We start from the raw sequence: 19,647 nt of genomic DNA on the forward strand, positions 1-19,647 counted from the left end.
TGTGGCATAAAAATGAGGCCTACATTTTAAAGCTGTTACATGTCATATATTTAAATTTCAGAATATGAAGGCATTTGAAGAGCCATGCTTTTCAGAGAACATTTTTTCTCTGATGTTCTTCCAAACTTGCATAATAACAATGAAAACGCTCACAAATTATTTTTCATCTCTCCCCAGAACTCAACCTTCTCTTTAAAACCAGTGCAACCGAAAGTTTGAAACCCTATAGTAACCCTATATATTTAAAAAATGAAAGCCTGAAGCAATCCTAGGTGGAAGTATAAAGTTGGATCACCTTTTGGGCGGCTAACCACACCCTATACATAGGCTTTCCAGAAATACCCTGAATTTATTTAAAGCCACATTCTGACTTCAAGGCACATGGTAACGGAGTTAAGGTTAAAGATAAATAAATACTTTTACCTTATATAAGGTAGATGCATTACCTAATATCATTCCTAGGTGCCAAGTACTGACCCTTACAACAAATGAAATCTTCACGGTCACAGAATCCAATCGCACTGAAGGCCATCTGCTCTAAAGAATTAATCAAAAATCTTAAGCTGTGCAGTTTAATCTTCTTGGATGTCAGTGTTTTACAAAATAATCACATTTTTTTTCTTTATAGCCCCACTGTACTACTTATATCTATATAGCAAAAAATGCCTAATAGGTGACTGTTGGTCCCCCATGATCCACTTTTTCTTATGTTAATTGAGAGCTGCTTTGATGAGATAACCACCTGTCAGTGACCTTGCAGGGAGGTGTAATCCCCCTGGTCAATCTAGTGCAGATGGGCTTTAAGGGGATGACATCATTAAAAGCTGTTGTTGATTACAACAGGTTACTTTCATTCATGTTGTCCGTCAGATCAGCAATAGATGCACAAATCTTAGGTTTGCCATTTGCAAAGGTCGGCCAAGCTGCTAACAGGTTATTTCTCCTGAAATGAAAAAAAGAGAAATACAATGTATGAATAAAGATAAGGCATGAATATGGGCTAATTAGGGGTCTAAATACAGTAGGTCCTGGGTTCAAACTCTCAGACATGCCCCCACATATCATGGGTTGCTATATAGTGCTATTGACCCCACTAACCCAACAAACAAATACCAGCGACTCAAAATATGAAAATATATCAAATTTTGCGTTTTGCTAACGGTTTTCATAACAATACAGTCTATTGGGGAAAACGAGTATGGTAAAACCCGCGTTCACTCAAAGATTTTTACTTTTTTGAGGCAATTCATGATCATTTTGAAGCATGATTTTTTTTTTGGCATCAATATTACACCATATCAAAGACACTGATAACACGTAGGGCCATGCGTCTCATATTTAACATTGTTAAACGATGCCTTTAATATGTCAAATTCTCAAAAAGCAAGCTTTTGTGTCATCATATATAGACCTTTCTTTTTCCTCTTTGTTTTTGATATGATCTTACAGTGATATTGTTATGTAATATTTTGTCTTTTGTACTCCCATGTCTACTTCTGTACATATTCCTGTGCCCCTTTACAGAGATACAAGTATTCATTGTTACTCCAACCTCTTTTTTTTTCTTTTCCCCTTTTACGTTGCTGTTAATTATTTCCCATAGCCAAATAATTTTATATTACTTGTGTACATATAATTTTTGTTTACAAATCAAATTGCCACTGTGTAACATGAGCAATAACCTCGATTAGAATTGGGTCAGTATACGCGTGTTTGCCTATTCAGGAATGCATTGTATTTTTATCACTTCAGTTGATTTCCCCACGCTCTGTCTGCGCAATTCGCCGACTGGGTGTCTGGAGTGGGCGAGGTCGGGGTGTGAGGCGATCTGTCTTACCCGCATATTGCGTGTGGATTGTGTGCGTTGGGGGGGGGGGAGGGGGCGGTTGTTTGTTTGAGTGTTCGTATGAGAGTGTTGAGGGTGTGTGTGAGGGGGGGGGGGTAGAGCGGATTGTCTCATTCCTTGACTTTGCTCCTCCAACCTGTTGGTGGTCTGGTCTGAAAGTTTGTATATGTTATGATTTGATTTCTTAATAAACACATAATTTAAAAAAAATAAAAAATAAATAAAAATTCTCAAGAAGAATAAATTGGGACAAATCAATTATTTACATACTTCAACAATGACAAAACTTAGTATTAGGACTAAGGGTATGAATAATTTAATTGTTAACTGTAGGTAACATGCATGTCAAATGTCTATCGGACAACTACATGTATTACACGCACAAATCTCATGGATAAACTTACTTTTCAAATTGATGAGTATCCGTCGTCTTTAGTACACGGTGATATCATGAAAAGAAAGCCATCCTACGAAGCAAAAGACACGGATAAATCGTTAATAATCGATAACACATTTCTTTTCAATATTTTCCTTCAATTTAATATATACAAACCTCAACAGACAAATTTGTAACATACATGACCTTTTCTAGAAACCAAACAGATCCAAAATTATATTGTGCACGTAGGATTTGTTATTCTAAGTTCAGCAAGCACTGCAATCGTATGGAAATATGCTATAAAAAGACTGCCGCGAGAATCTCCGGCCGCATCGGTTGGCAGCGCACAAAGAGTTTTGTGCATGTTCAGATCTAGTCTCATTTCCCAGACTCACTTCAGATTTTCTTTTTGGAGTATTGATTCATGTTGTATTTCTGAACATAACAAAGACAAGAGGAAACAGTGGAAGAAAAAACAAACTACTGGTAACACTTTGATGTTGAAAGACCCTTAGATATGTTTATGCCACTCAAAACTTTGTGGCATTTGTTTATTCATGTTTTTATCCAGGGACATGACACAGTCTGTGATTCTTGCCAGTAACACCCCTGCCAATAGGCTTGTTTTCATCAGCTCGAGTTTGCCAAATAACCCGCTATTTTCAGACTCGGGATATTATCCCGAAGCTCGAAATTGCGTCTCCACCAGACCGATACGCTCATCACAACTAGCTCAGACGGGCGCAAATAAGCCTGCCAGTTCCCAAATAGCGGGATATTTTAGAAACAAGACCAAAATATCTCGCTAATTGCAACTGCAGGCTGATGAAAATGCAAATTAACTGGCTAATTTGCGATCAGGATACCGGTAGTTAAAATAGCGGACGTTTTGGCAGACTCGAGCTGATGAAGACAGGCCTATGTAGATGAAATCATCTCCTCACCTTAATCAATATTGGGAAGTCTGACCAGAATCCATAGTTTGGAATCAGCTCTTTACCCGTCGCACCACGACCAAACTTTTGGAACAGAATACCTCCTACAAAGTACACAACCAACAGTACTGTGAATCTGTAATAAGAGAAAAAGAAGAGAGATGAAAATAATATTGGACAATAATTTGCCCTGTAGCATCACTAAAACTTCTGAAACAAGATTTAACAAAAAACATGTATGTATACAACTAGTACTGAAGTGTTAAACATTTGTCATGCCATAACAGATAGAGAGATGAAACTAATATTGAACTAGCTTTTTAAAACGCATTACACTGTACATGCTTTGTTTAATTTATGTTTATGTTTATGTGTAGTATGTAAGCAGATTAATGAGAGAAACAGAATGGCAAAAGTTTTAAATAAACCGGACTAATCATAGGAAAGATACGAATGTTTGAAATACATGTATGAAATCACTACATTTGTGCGAATCTCTACATCAGCAAGTTTGGTCAGTGGATTGTGATGTAGTCATGGACATCTACTCTCCAATTGGTTGTGTACAAACAGGGTTGGGATTTAGAGAGCAAAATGGAAAAGTTGGATTAGTATTTCTGACCTGGAAGCAATGAGCTTTAAAGACCCTGTCGGAAATGGAAACAATGAAATAGATGAATTATGTAACAACGGAAAGCTTATAGGACATACATGTAGACTAAAATAATATCAATTAAATGCTATTTTAGGGTCTGTCAATAGAGTTACAGCTCCCTGAAAACTTGAAATCTAAAGCAATAAAAATCGGAAGTACTGTACATGTAGTTGACCTAAAAACTATTTATCGACTTGATGATATTATCTTATATGTATAGTATGCATATATGTACGATAACTTTGCATTAATTAAGCATGGCTCATCGCCTGATAGACGCTATAAAGGCGAGCTGATTATGTCTAAATGTTATGTCGACACTCTGCGGCATATTTGACCCCTGTTGAACCGTAATTAGGAGGGTAGTGGGATAAGAGTTCTTAAAATTTGCTATTGTGTAATAGTGAGAGGGAAAATATTTGTTATTCCTTTTTATTTGTATTCTACGGTCATTCAGCTTTCCATTGATATAAAATTGTATTTCATCGGACAGGGTCTTTAACAAGCACCTGTTATAAAGGTTTGTAAACTCACATGATACAAAGCACTCCTCCCGGGGTTAGACTGTTACTGTTTCCTTTCTTGATACAGCCTGGTACAGTTTCAAGGCAAGCGTGGCACGTCATCACGACAAAATTCTGAGGCGAGAAAAGAGATACATTTAGGTTAAAGGCACACTGGCCTACTTGTAGCTACTTGCTCCCTCTATATAGAAATCAATGCCTAATCGGTGCCTGTTGGTCCCCCATGATCCTCTTTTTCTTATGTTAAATGAGAGTCTAATCCCTTCTGGCTGAAGTAGTAAAGCCTGCCTTTAAGAGAGAAATGGGGGCCTGGTAGGACGATGAAAGCATTTGTGATAGTAATTGCCTATGCCCTCACGGTGACGGCCATATGGTACGAGAACTCCCCAGGGAGTGGAGATGGTGCACATTGTGCGTGAATGAATCCGATGACCGGGGTAATAGTATTTGTGAAGTGCTTAGAGAGGATAAACCGTATTAAGCGCTATATAGATCCGAATTATTATCATTATTATTATTTGTTGGTTTGCCCTCCTCACAAGAAAAGATGACCATTTTCACCATTTGCTTAATCAGGATTTTGGGTTTGGAGGTGGCTGTAAAGTCCCGTTTCAGCCCAGAGTTTTCTTGGGCAATGAGGGCAAGACCACAATGCCAAAGGGTCTTGGGTTTAGAGCTTGATGCTTGCCTGAGCTTTGTCTTAACTCTAATTCTGCGCTTTTCTGAAAGTATACGAGTTAATGCCCTTCTGGCTCCAAACTTAACAAAAACCTAACCCCAAAGAATAAGTTAAGGTACGCAGAAAGATGAGATTAATTCTGCCTATTGATGTATGATATTCCTTACGAAAATGTACAAGAGAAATAAAAATGAAGATATTCTTGGCATGATGTAATCCTTAGTGTGGCATGGGCCCAGCCATTTTCTTGATAATGTGACGTACCAGGCAAACTTGTACATGTATCATGCATCAAGCTATAGTTGGAAAGACTTTTTAATTCAATAACTAAACCTTTACTTTTCAATGAAAGAAAATCAGAGCTGAGAAGGTAAATAAGATATCTGCTAAAAGAAATATTATTTTAAAAAAAATATGTACATATCTGCTGATAAATATATACCGGTAAGAGGTGGGAGGGGCAATTTTAACCCACTGTTCTAAAAATATTAAAAAATATAGCACTTCACAAATCTATCTCATTTATGCCAAAAAACAGCCACCCCCATTTATTTATGCAGTTTGAAAGCTGTAGTACAAAGTAATAACAGGTGAATGAAATACTCCATCACCATACACACGTGGGAAGTAAACATCCATTAAAGTTTGAATACATTTAATCAATAAACAACTTGGGCAATGGCAATGCCCATGTGGTGAAGAGATTCTGTACATTACGCTAAGAATATCTTGCGGTGTACCTCTCATACACTTTGATGTGGAATCTCAAAGATTAATAATGGGCAAGAATACAATAAATCTCTCAGAATAACTAAAGTTCTTTCTTGGAGTGAGGTTGTACTAAATTGGCCTTTAAAGGGATCCTGTAACTTATGTCTCAGATCCTTAAAATAAAATCCTTGATTTAGCTCATGCTGCAATCATAATTATAAACCTTTAGGGCATACATGATTCCCATGACATTTACAAGCCGATCGGCCATCTGATTATCAAGATATTTATGATTGGAAATCGAAATCATAACACTACACCGGTCACTCAAAGATTCTTACTTTTTTGGGGAACTTCATGATCGTTTTGAAGTGCAATTTGTTTTGGGCTTCAATATTACACTATATCACAAACACTGAAAGCACGTACATGTAGGGCCATGCATCTCAGATTTAACATGGTTAAACGATGCCTTTAATGAATGCACTCACATAAGTTTTTGGTGGACTTTCGTCAACAAACTTCAGAATGGGCTTTGTTACAGCTGTTTTATCACAAGTGAAGCTAACAACTGATGTCCTGAAACATAAAAAATAAAAAATGATCAACATTAAATTTGAATATTTCTGGAGACAAGCAATAAGATGTTTAAATCTAAGAGGTTTTACATTCCCAATTAGTGAAACTCATGGCAAGGACATGGCATTCATTATCAGGTCTTAGCAAATTAGGCATAAAACTTTTAGTAATAATACAATATTGGAGAACAAAAACTCATAGCACACATATCCACCATACAAGGGGCTCCAATATTACCCTGGCTCTGCTAGGCTACCGATTTCTTTAAGTTTATTAAACAAATTTGTTTTTAATGGCTGCCTGCCATAGCAACAAACAACAAACTATGTTTCGACTGCTGCTACACTTCGTCAGGTAATAAAATATATTGTATGCAAGCGTCTCTACGGATGGACCGAATGGACCAGGTGGACCGGCGGTCAAATAATTAGAACAATAACGGACAAAGCCTATTGGTCGAAGCACACAGGTGCTCAACCAATAAACGGGCCGTCGGCTCGGCTGGCCTGCAGGGCGAGAACAATGGCATGCTCAACCAATCAACGGGCCGCTGGCTTGATGTGGGCCAGACGAAGTGTACGTAGCAGTGGCACATGAAATGTCGTGATCTTTTAGATTCCTTGTTGACCATACATTGCAAGACAAATGAATGTCACTAGCAATATTATTTTTGATACTACATCCGCAATGAGTAAGATATTTAGCATTATATACCTCACTTAAGAAATCCAGCCATCTGATTGGTCGAAATTGCATTCATAAACTTTAACTATTCCTGTAAAATTCCCGGTAAAATTCCAAACCCATGCAATATTTCTAAAACAATAGTTCTAAAATCCCAGTTACCATGGTTACCAGGAAAATAGTTCAGTCTTGGTGAAATACCCATAGGTTCACATGTTAAAAACTGGTTTGAGCGATCGAGGATACCGTACGTGTGCAAAGAATTGGTCGGTAATTTCAAACCGAAGGCAAAAATGGCTGAAGAAACTCTCCCAAGATTTCAACCAAGATGATCAAATGCAAAACTTGCTGACAGCAGGGACATGCTAGACAGAGCACCAAAAAGGGTAAGTTAAATTCTCCATAATTTTTTTTCAAAAGTCTAGACCTAGATTCTAGTAAGTAGGTCTCGTAGTGCTAAAATCCTTCCCGTAGAGATTGCACGGAATTCAGATTACACACATCCCTATGCATTGGCACTGCGCACTGGCATTGCATTGCAATATGCATTGGCATTGTAAACTAAGATTGCTCATGATTCTGAAGGTGATACTCAACAAGTGAGGTGTCATATGAAACTGCATGTTATTCTCCATATTCCCCACAGGGCCGGCCCACCCCAAAAATTGTAAAAATATCTTGCTTAGACTAGAATCTAGATCTAGTCTACTCTCAAAGATACACTCATAAAAACAACCGTGCAGATAAACTAGAGAAAGGCCAAGGTGGTGTCATAAGTTGACTCTTTTGTTTTCAGCATATAAAAGTATTAATGACTGCTTTAATATTCGAGAAATAGTTGTTTTTATACGCTCTCGGGAAGGTTACAGTTGGGCTATTGCCCTCGGCATGCCTCGGGCAATAGCACAATTCTAACCTTCCCTTGAGCATATAAAAACAACTATTTCTCTCAAAGCAGTCATTAATAAGTTTAACAAATTATGTTCGTTGAGGATCAGCCATGCATGAAGTCTTTCATATTTTTTGTTGTAAGGACAGACAGCCTGTGGAACAGATTCCTTTAATAAAATAATGGAAATGAAGCATTACTTTAAACAAACAGAACTTTGTTATTCCTGGCTCATTTTTCCTAATTGAGGTGTCATATAAAACTTTCTAGAAATGTGATTTTTTTTTTTCTTTGAAATTTCGATACCATTCGCCAAATGACTTTTTGGTACCCTTTCTTCAAATTGTTTTTAATCACTCATGCGTGAATAATGCATCAAATGAGTTGCAGCGAATGAAAGAGGAGAAACTAAGCTTCACAAATATGTGTCATTTATTAATTATAATCGTGATTAAGTTATGATAAAACATAGGTAATTCTCGGTTTTGTTTTTTTCTGGGACGCACTGTATATCTATTCTGAAACCATATTATGCAATTTATTGAACTTACACTGTCACTGCTTGGTAACTTGCATATATTTTAATTCTAGAAATAACTCATAGATGGCATCTCAAAGTGCTTTGTATCCAGTGGAAAAGGTGCTTTATGTAGGGTGGAACACATAAGGATGAACTACCTGATAATGTAACCTCACAAAAATGCACGTAACTTCCATATATCTTTCAATGAAACTTTATAAATTGTATTTTTAAAGACATACAGGATTGTAGCAGTACAAGGAAAGTTACCATTTATGAACTACCCCCTCCTCCTTTTGATTTTCAATAACAGTCCAGCATCTCACTTTCCAGCCCATGTCATCACCTTGAACTTTCTCCAGCTGATTTAAAAGAGGATTTAATATCCCTCTATAAATTGACTCTATAAATTGACACCAAAACTTCATGATATTAATTCCAACCAGCTCTAACATTAAATGACTAACGAGCACATTAATCCTCCATAACCTTGCACTTCGCCAATAACAAAGGTCAAGGTAAATCTTTATCTCACACACTGGGCAAGTATCAGATTCACAGAAACGTAGAGCAGCAGAAGTGAGAGCAAGACGCCCTCACACACAGCCTGGCGGAAATCATTGGAATCGATGGATAGCGCGGATAAACCCAACAACAACAACAACAACCTCTATGTGCAGCTTCAACAATGCTTTTTACCTGATTGTCATAGTTTATTCACTTTTTGCTCTATATAAGACACAAGAGGGCTTTTCTCCTCTTTTCCTTACCATCTTTGAAGATCTAGCAAGTCTTGGAATCTCAATCATGGAAGAACATCCTTATAGTTATATGAGAAAATAGCTACAAATGCACTAAAATTGCTCCAAAATTCACCAAAATATTGCAGCAAAGTAGCCGGCTGACAATTTGGAAATACAAGTTCTTTGACCCAGAATGATTGGACCTACAGTTACCAAGAGATGGCAGCAGTAATTTACGGTGGGGAGGTGACAGTGCATTCTTATTTGCGTATTTACCGTAAATTGCAACTATTATTACTGTTACAGTACCTTCCGTCAGTCGGAGCATAGGTGACTTTGATGGTGTTTTCGTCTTCCGGATTCCAAGTGGTAGGAGCAGGATTACCCAGGTTGAAAACAGTGTCAGGCGTGCTCTTTGACTGCTGACAAACCTGCATAACCAAATAAGGATTCATAACCAAGATTCAAACGTTAAATGTTATTGAAGTCATGTCATTAAAGGTATAGACCAGGGCCCCGTCTTACAAGAGTTACGATCAATCCAAATCAATCGTAAGTCCTCCAATCAATCGCAAGTTTGCAGTCTCCTATCTCTTTCAATCGTAAATAAGTTACGATTGATATCAGCTCTTTAAAGACAGGGCCCAGTTCTGGTCTTGTGATTGCATTGTGAAAGAAACGTTGTGGAATCGATCAGAAACAGTTGATCATCTAGCATATAAGTATTTGTGTGTACTGCAAGGTTCTGGAATCATCAAAATGATAAGAAAGTTGGCCCAGTCTTGGTAAATTTACAAGCACTGTACACAGAGAGATGTAAATGGGACAACGCGATATCTATCCAGGCCGGATCGATATGATAATTTACCAAATATATCAATAGGTAGGCGGTTTCCTGGCAAAATTTGTATCATCACGTATTAGTCAAAACATATTCTTTCACATGATTGGTAATAAAATCTTCCATTTCATTTTTTAAGAGGGGGGCGTTTCCAAAACTGGTCTATACCTTTAACCTACTTTTATTGATTGTATTTAGTTATTGTAAGATCATCTACTAATATTGTACTGGTTATGTTTTCCTTTAAATTGTGCTCCGTCAACCATGAAATAATGGATTCAAAGTTAACAAGGTACCAGGAGTTCATTAACCAGTCCAATACCTACACACAGTGCCGACAGTCATGAAGTTGTCCGTCACTCATTGCAATAGAGAAATAACAATCTTGTCAATTTTGAAATATGGTCATTTCGTCTTTAAAGGGATTGGGTAACTTTGTCTCAGATTCTCAAACAAAATCCTGGATTTAGCTCATGCTTCAATGATAGTTATAAACCTTTAGGTCAGTCAGGAACCCTATGACTTTTATAAGCCGATCGCCTGTCTGATTATCAAGATATTTATGATTGGAAATCGAAATCAAATTTTGTGTTTTCCTAACGGTTTTCATAACACTACAGTCTATTGGGGAAAGCGAGTATGGTAAAACCGGTCACTCAAAGGTTTTTAGTTTTTTGAGGCACTTCTTGATCATTCTGAAGCGTAATTGTTTTTAGGGCTTCAATATAACACCATATCAGGGAAACTGATAACACGTAGGGCCGTGCATCTCAGATTTAACATTGTTAAACTACGCCTTTATGACTTGCTCAATCAAGTATGACTTGACGGCCGGATACCTCTGATTTTATTGCATAACTTTATACGTAAGAAGTTACCATAGGCACCGTCCGTCTGCGTGAATTCATTCAAGATTTTGTTTGTTCAGAAATGTACAGTTGCCCAAGGGATCAGGTATTTTGTTTATTGTGTTTACAGATCTGATTCTTTACTAAACTGTGGCAGGTTATTTCAGGCTGAGGTATAGGTATTATGTAATACGCTGGAACTGGGCCCTGTACGTGGCATAAAACTTATCATTGATGTTAACTTTGCCATTAATGGTACCTTCCATGGAAAACTGATTTGAACGGCTGTTGAGTTACATGTATGTTGCCATGGGATTCAACACTGATGGCAAAGTTAATCAGTGATAATGTTCATGCAATATATTTGATTTGATTTAATTTGATTTGATTTGATTTATTTATTTCTGTTTGATTTACTTTTTCTTTTGCATTTTTACAAATATATAACAAACAAATATTGCAAATTTACACATGACAAAAGAATATATGTAGAATAAAGTAAGGCCCAGATATAGTTGCCTCTCATTTTTATTGGTAAAGCAAAGCAAAAATACTAAAAAGAATTTAATTTAAAATCAAACCAAGATACTTACAGAAGATTCTTTGCAAACCCCTGGTCCATCAAATTTGGAACAAGGGTTGAAAGCGTATGTCCAGTCTGGCACAGTAGTACCGTATTCATCAAAAGGAAATCTGTAATTTACAAGACAATAGACCAGTTCACGGTTAGTACATTACTGCAATCAGGGGCGGATCCAGGAATTTCTTGCCGGGGGGGCACACGGTGGGAAAGAGATTGGCCGGGGGGGCACGCCCCTGTTTTTCAGTAAATTTTGGGCGAATTTAGGGCTGATTTTAACACATTTTTTTTTGGCTGGGGGGGGGGGGGGGCACGTGCCCCCTTTTTACCCCCCTGGATCCGCAACTGGCAATGACCCCAAATATCCACAGATCTTCAAAACATGAAGAGGTCCCACTTTGTACTTTTTGAAATAATCACTCCTACAGCGATGGAGGTGCTACATAAATAGCATTTGTTTCCCCTTTTCAAAGAATACTTCCACCTGTGTATAATGGAGTGCATACATGAATAATGATTACATAACTTTCACGAGCATATATATATCCAGAATTTTGTCTCCGTGTATTTCACATTTTGTTCTGCAATGACCTTTATCTTCTCATGCTCAGACTGCAACCGTGAACTGGCTAATTCAATGATACATATGTAAAAATGCATATCAAAGCAGTGTCGTTTCTAAGATATCATCAATGTTTCAAATTATATTTTTCACAAAACACAATTGTTTGAAGGGGGTTCATTCACGAGCCTTATTTTGTTCTGGATAATTTGAGTTCCATGCCATTAAATGTACTTTGCAAATATCCAAATGTCACCTTCAAAATGTACAATACTTCTTTCGAAACAGGATTAGAGATGTTGCAAGTTGAATTCTCTCTAGTTAAAGGTACAGTGTTTATATTAAAAAAAACCCTGAAATGTCCGCATCCATACACATGTACGCACGGTAAAACGGAAGCCCTTAGAACCCAATTCTAACCACTCTTTTGTATGTACACTTCTAAACCACTCATCCATATATACAAATATATATATACACTGTACAATGTTATTTGAAAATATGCTTGTACATATCCCAAGACGAAAATCCAATTGAAACCAATTGAACACCAATTGAATTTTCAATTGGTTCCAATTGGTTTCAATTGGTCTCAATAGGTTTTAACAGGTTTCAATGGGACTTTAATAGGACTTCAGATGGTTTCAATTAATTGGTCCAGATTGTCCCTATTGGACCTATTGGACCCATTGGCCCTATTGGCCTATGCCCCATTAGACTTTAATGGGACTCCAATTGGTTTCAATTGGACCAATTGGCCTGAAGTTGGAATTCAATTGGTCCAATTGAAACCAATTGAAGACCTTTTAAAGTCTAATGGGGCCGATTGGTCCAATTGAAATCCCATTAAAGTCGAATAGGGCCAATTGAAACCAATTGAAACCAATCATCTCATGCATATTCATTATTACTTTACACGTGTGACAGAAAAATACATTTATCATAATTTGTTAAGCAAATTAAGACAATGCACATCATTTTTGTGATTTCTATTTTCCTTTTGCCATTATTAACCAATAGATTATTTTGTCTGATCATGTTACAATTACATTCACGTTTTAGCAATAGATATATTGATTATATGATTACTAACCAAGAAACAATGTGTACGAGCCTATGTAACTTTGTATGTTACTCTTGAATACACTTCAAATGATCTATGTGATGGAGTCAATACAATTGAGAATAGAATATACCTAATTGGTGGACAGTTGCCAATATCGTTTATGAAGTATCAGTTTATCACTGGTTCTTCTACCTGGATCGATTTACCAAGTGAATCCCGATTGAATGTCCCCATTGGAACCAATTGGCAATTAGTTTCAATGGGGACCAATTGGTTTCAATAGGTACCCATTGTTTACTTTCCATGTACTCCAAATTGCCAATTGGTATTCAATTGGGATTTGATGGGGATTCAATTGGATTTTCATCTTGGGTACACATGTTGCACCCCTGCATGGTTGATGTAAATGTAGGAGTGTAATGTGTATGGACCTTCTGTTCAATTGGAGAAAAAGGCTTAGACAGATAGGCATGTCACAAGTCACAGTATCTATTTATTGTCTCTTCGTTGGATTTATAAGAATGTATAAATTCACATTCACTACTAAGATTTGAGCCGAATAAAATACAAGGAAATATCCTTAACCCCGACAGATTATTGACAGGATTGTTATTCAATGTGTTTACGAATGCTTGTTTAGGTTATTTAGAATCCATTATCATTTATTATTATTATTATTATTACTAAGTATTGGTGTCACCTGTGCCTGGGAGGCTAAAAGCCAACTGAGTCGCTGTAACCTTTGGGTCTCTTCTCCCTTTATAACCGATAATAGGGACTTTTACATTTGCACGTCCACATACAGTAGTGGACTACGTGTGACGTCCTTTTAAGGCAATGTTACGTGTCCTTTAAAGGCACTGCCAGTGCCTTATAAGGACGTCACACTAGCAGTCCACTATGTGGACGTGCAAATCTGAAAGTCCCTAATAAAAGTGGTAATTCATCTCTGCAAGGGGCCTGCATTTAACGTCCTATCCGAGGGACAGAAAGTTTTCCACTGGTAACAAAGCCTTTGTCTATGAAACAGGGGAGGGGCACGTTAACACACAATCCAGGCTTCAGTCATACGCTGAGGTTGGATTCGAACCCACTATCTTTGATTCGGCAGGCAGATGCTTTACCGACAGAGCCAATTATTCTCCCCCTTGTAGACTTATAAATCTATAATAATGATAATAATAATGATCTTTTACAGTCCACTCCAAATTTTAATAAGTTAAACCGAAAATGGAAATTCCTTTTGCCCAATTGATCGTGAGCCCGGCAGCCACTGAGCAGCGCCAGATCGACGTTGCTCTATCCCTTAGTGTTGAACGCCAAACAAGGTAGCAACAACTCCCGTCTTTTAAAAAACGTCTTTTGATATGACGCAGCCGGGGTTCGAACTCACGACCTCCCGGTTGTGAGGTGGACGCTCTACTGACTGAGCCAACACACCTATGTAGGTTCAATTAGTTTTGTAACTTTATATTGTTATTTTACTTACTCTGGTTGACCATCATTGCGAGAGATTGGTGAAAAATCGATCACTTTCTTGGTTGGATCATCAAATTGGCATGTGCATGTATCCTTCTCTGCATCGGCTTGGTGGCATAAATATGCAGCACACCGCCACATACATAATGTGAGCAAGATGACGATCGTTGAAATCAAATGTTCACTATATCTATGAAAAACCATTTTGAAAGAACGTTGGAGTAGATCAAAATATAGTGCTGCTACTTCCGTGGAGGTCGAAACTGCTCCGGTCGCCAGGCTCAGCTTTTTCGGGGAATCACCGGTCTGCTGGTACAACAAAATTCTGATCGGAAATCACTCCTAAGTTTGGAATTGCCTGCATGAATGAAATTATAATTGATATTATTTATACAACAGGCAACACCAGGGGGGTGTTTCACAAAGATTCTAAGTCAAACTTAACTCTAAGTTGGACTTAAATATTATGGAGAGCCATTTGTAGCCTTATAATGAAATATATTCAAAAGCAAAAATTCAATTATTTTAGACTTTTCATTTCATCAATTCTACATCAAGAACATGAAATCTTCCATGATAATAGAAAATATGAATAATTTGAATCAACATTTTATGCCTTTTAAAATAACTGCTACAAAATATTTTCAAGGATGCTAATGGCTTTCCATAATTGTTAAGTCCAACTTAGAGATAAGTTCAACTTAGGATCTTTGTGAAACACCCCCTGGTATGGGGCGGTATTCTGAAAATTGTTGTAACTTTTGTCTTATCTTTCCTTGCATCTTCCGGTCATAATAGAGTGTTAATATTGTTTTAAGTTGGTATTGTTAAAATTATCTTAGCCCTATAATATCTCTTGAAAGACAGCCTCTGTCTTATCTATGACGCGCCCATTTTAGTGGACCCTATTAAAGCCCCACTGTCCTACTTGTAGCTACTTGCTCCCTCTATATAGAAAACTTCCCCAATCGGTGCCTGTTGGTCCCCCATGATCCTCTTTTTCTTATGTTAGTTGAGAGCTGAGTTAATGAGATAGCCACCTGTCAGTGACCATGCTGTGTGGTCTAATCCCTTCTGGCCCAGTAGTTTTGACGGTCTTTAAACAATCGAGCATTCTGTAAGCAAGAAGTAGGTCAACCAATACTAAAATAGGAGTACTTTATGCCACATCTGAAAAATGCGCTCTGAGCTGCGCATACTAATTTGGGGCATGATATTAGTTGATTGAGAGCTTATTACGCATCATAATAAATTATATTGAACAAGATGTGGCATATCAAGAAGACCAGTCAAGCTTTCACTTTAAGGTTCACCGTAAAGTTGGATGGCAACAAGCAAAAAAGAAACATCACAGAGAGCATCAAAATCATCATATCCTAGCCTGTAATTTATTATAAAGTTCTATTCTGTGGTTTCTTCAGTGACACATAATCTTCTTTTAACTGTTCTATTGCCAATTTGCCATTGACACAAAGTTGGAGCTAGGCAAGGAAGATTGCCGCCATTGCATCACTGCAAAAAATACCAAAAAAAACCCCTAGATCTACCTATTGTAAATATTGTTGTAAATACCATGTAGATCTAAGATAAGATAAAATAAAAGATACAAAAATTTTCAGAATACCAACTTTATCTTAAACTGAGCCCATCGACCCTCTACTCTACATTAAGTCTGAATTGTGTTGGTATAGGCCGCTAGTATAGACCTACCTCTACTACTAAAGCCTCAGATCAGATTTGCCCAAAATTTGATGGCAAAAGCAAATTGTATCATAATGTGAAAGAGGATGTCATTTAACTTTAAAGTCACAATTCTGCAAAGATTTCCTCCCAAAAATGTGTTTGAAGACAAACATTGATAAAACATCTAGACCTCTATAAAACAGCCAGGCCTCTCAAAGCAGTCGATATCTCTATAGAATTATCTAGATCTATTCTAGACTAGACTCTAGATCTAGATAGTTGTAGATCATGATGTAGGGCCGGGTCTAGGCCTAGATCTACGCAGAAAACCTAAATTTTGTATTCTTTCATCAATCAATATCCGACTTCAACAAACACATTTGCTATGAAAATCTTTGCAAACAAGGGAGATATCCCTGGTACCAGTAACAGCAAAGATACAGTTACAACATCAACACTCAAAAATAATCAATTAATTATCAATTAAAATAACAAACAAGTTTCAGAATACCGTCCAGGAAGGCGAAGCAACCATGTATTGTAACACAAACAAAGGAAGGGTGACAGGTTTATCTACTTGCGATATTCGGTAATGACTTTGAGTCTTCTTTGATCTTTGTCTTTGTCTTTGTGAACGTAAAACCGAGACAAATTCATTAATTTGCAAGATCAAGGCTGCTAGAATGTATCCCGTGACTCTGTATACTACGTACTGCAATGTTGATCACACGGCCCGGAACAAAATGCAAGATGACTGCGTACGTACAAGCATAGGTCTATGCCAATATGGAGCTATGCGTCGCTGAATCATTGTCATGTGATCAGTTTAAGATCAGGTGACACCTATATATTCTTTTTTCATTTTTCACTAGGCCTACTGTACGTTTAGCGCTTTGGGAAATGAAAAGGCAGATTTCTACGCAAAAAGGGAAATTGAAGTACATAACAAATTTACGTTGTTTGAAAAGACAAGATTAATTTTGTACAGTTCAAATTTACTTTGGCAACTGCCCTGCACTCCATATAAGAACTGCCTTTGCTTTGAGTATACTGGTCCCAAGTTTTGGAACTCACTTCCTATTGATGTAACTCGCTCTATCAGTGTCTCTGTTTTTAAACGCAATCTGAAATTATATCTATTGAGTAATTATGCTGGAAGTATTTAATGTAAAAAATATGTCATCACCAGGCGCGTACGCAGGGAGGGGGGGGGGGGTTAGGGGTTGAACCCCCCCCTTGGTATTTTTTATGTGTGTATTTTGGAGGAACCCCCCCCCTTATTTTTGGTATTTTTTTTTTAAATTTAAAAACAAAAATAATAATAATTATGCCAATGGCTGACTTAAAACAGGTGACCTTACGTACCCCCCCCCCCCCCCCAACGTAGAAAAATGTTAAATTTTCAAATTTCGAGACCCCCCCCCCCCCAAAAAAAAAGTGTCCTCTTACCCCCCCCCCCCTCCCCCCCCCCCTTCGTTGCGATTTTGGGGGATCTCCCCCCCCCCCCCCAAAAAAAAAGTGTCTTCTTATCCCGGCCCTCCCCTTGATTTTTTTTAGAACGAAAAAAAAATGCCCTCTTACCCCCCCCCCCGCCCGATTTCAAAATGTTAACCCCTCCCCCCCCCCCCCCCTTGAAAAAATCCTGCGTACGCTACTGATCATCACATGCATGATGTAGTGTGTCATTTTTCTTTTTCTTGCTTTATTGTCTCCTCCCCCTCCCCCCTCTTTTAAAGCCTGGCCCTTCCCTTATCAACATTTTTTCTTTTATTAGCAAACTCGTTTTGTTCTGTTTTGCTCTATTGGACGTTTTCTCTCTCTCTCTCTCTTCTTTTTCTTCCCCATCACCATTTCTCCTACATATAACTTTCTTCCTTCTCAAACTTTCTCTGTTGTTGTTTTGTTCTGCATGGTTTGCGCTTTCGCTCTCCATCCTTATGTATATATCTTCCCATTTTCTCCTTTTCAAATTACATCGATCTATATCTTTTGTAAATATTTCCCATGTGTAATTGCTTTTAGTCTCTTAAGGTAGTTTAGTTGTTAAGTATTTTTTATTTAAAGAAATTAAATTATTCAGGTATATATTCTGTTTGGGGACCTTGCTCTAACAAGCGCGTAGCTAGGATTATATTTTAGGGTGGCGAAGCGTGCGAAGTGCGCTCCCTAGGGGGTGGGTGCAGGGACATTATGCAGGGAAGGGAGCTTTGAAAGAAGACGATTCATTGTACCTTTCTCGACTCATAATCCTTGTCTGAATTCAGTCTCTCCCCCGCCCCTCCTGCGCATAGCGCGGAAGCCTTGACGTATTATTAGACAAAGAAGACGATTCCTTTCCCGACTCTTAATCCTTATCTGTATAAAGTCCCCTTCCTGTGCGAAGCGCAGAAGCTTTGACGTTTCATTAAACTATTAGAGAAAGAAGACGATTCGTTGTACCTTTCTCGACTCTTAATCCTTGTCTGAATTCTGTTCCACTCCCTCTCGCGCGAAGCTTTGACGTTTCATTAAATTATTAGAGAAAGAAGATGATTCGTTGTACCTTTCTCGACTCTTAATCCTTGTCTAAATTCTGTTCCACTCCCTCTCGCGCGAAGCTTTGACGTTTCATTAAATTATTAGAGAAAGAAGACGATTCGTTGAACCTTTCCCGACTCTTAATCCTTATCTGTATTCAGTCCCCCTCCCACGCGAAGCGCGGAAGATTTGACGCTTTATTAAATTAGAGAAAGAAGACGATTCGTTGTACCGTTCTTGACTCTTAATCCTTAATTTGAACTCAGTTTTCCACTTCGCGCGCGAAGCGCGGGAGCTTTGACGTTTCATTAAATTATTAGAGAACGAAGACGATTCGTTGTACCGTTCTCGACTCCTTTTCGTCTTCTTTCTTTTTTCTTCTCTCTTTCTTTTTTTTTTGGGGGGGGGGCGACCGCCCCCACCGCCCCCCTGGCTACGCGCCTGTGCTCTAACAAGCCCAGCTTCTATAAGGTCTCCTCTTTCTTTAATGTACAGAACAAGATCTTACATAAGTAATTTTTTTATAGAATTTCTTTAGTTAATAACAAGAATTGTATGTTTTACGTTACTATTGCGCTTCAAAATATGTTTGTTATATTGATAATCTGCTGTTCCAGTTACTTTATTTGAAATTCTAAGTACAAATGTTTGTGAAAGAAGAAATAAAATGAACTATGAACTATAGCCAATTGGCACTCCTTCAGCCAAAGGTTATCTCATATTGCACAATATCCTTGTAAATTGGCCCGGTAAATTGGGAAGAAAAATGAAACACTTCTTAGGCGACTACGCCTGGGAGTATATCTGGACTCAATAATGACCACTTACGTCAAAGGAATCCACCCCACAGGTTTCTGTGACAGCTGTCCAACAAAAGAAACGGTCAGACAATTTTTGATAGAATGTCCAAAGAATATACATGCAATA

At 37.8% G+C, this 19,647-nt stretch overlaps 1 protein-coding gene across 3 annotated transcripts; it reads right to left on the reverse strand.

The window, feature by feature from the left end:
- Positions 1–704: 704 nt before the first annotated feature.
- LOC100892614 lies at positions 705–16,983 on the reverse strand. 3 transcript variants are annotated; one of them, XM_011666498.2, is made up of 9 exons: positions 16,917–16,983; positions 14,531–14,878; positions 11,427–11,526; positions 9,454–9,575; positions 6,221–6,308; positions 4,350–4,453; positions 3,170–3,296; positions 2,251–2,313; positions 705–943 (listed from the first exon to the last, which is right to left on the reverse strand). In XM_011666498.2, the coding sequence occupies exons 2-8, from the start codon at positions 14,722–14,724 to the stop codon at positions 2,254–2,256; spliced, it is 795 nt and encodes a 264-aa protein (XP_011664800.1). In that variant the 5' UTR covers positions 14,725–14,878; positions 16,917–16,983; the 3' UTR covers positions 705–943; positions 2,251–2,253. The 3 variants fall into 3 exon arrangements, with proteins under 3 accessions (XP_011664800.1, XP_030846163.1, XP_003724866.1); XM_030990303.1 differs by lacking the exon at positions 16,917–16,983 and adding an exon at positions 16,781–16,910; XM_003724818.3 differs by lacking the exon at positions 16,917–16,983 and adding an exon at positions 16,715–16,910.
- Positions 16,984–19,647: the final 2,664 nt, after the last annotated feature.

Source organism: Strongylocentrotus purpuratus, unplaced genomic scaffold, assembly GCF_000002235.5.
Source record: "Strongylocentrotus purpuratus isolate Spur 01 unplaced genomic scaffold, Spur_5.0 spur5_scaffold_19, whole genome shotgun sequence".
NCBI classification, from domain to species: Eukaryota; Metazoa; Echinodermata; class Echinoidea; order Camarodonta; family Strongylocentrotidae; genus Strongylocentrotus; species Strongylocentrotus purpuratus.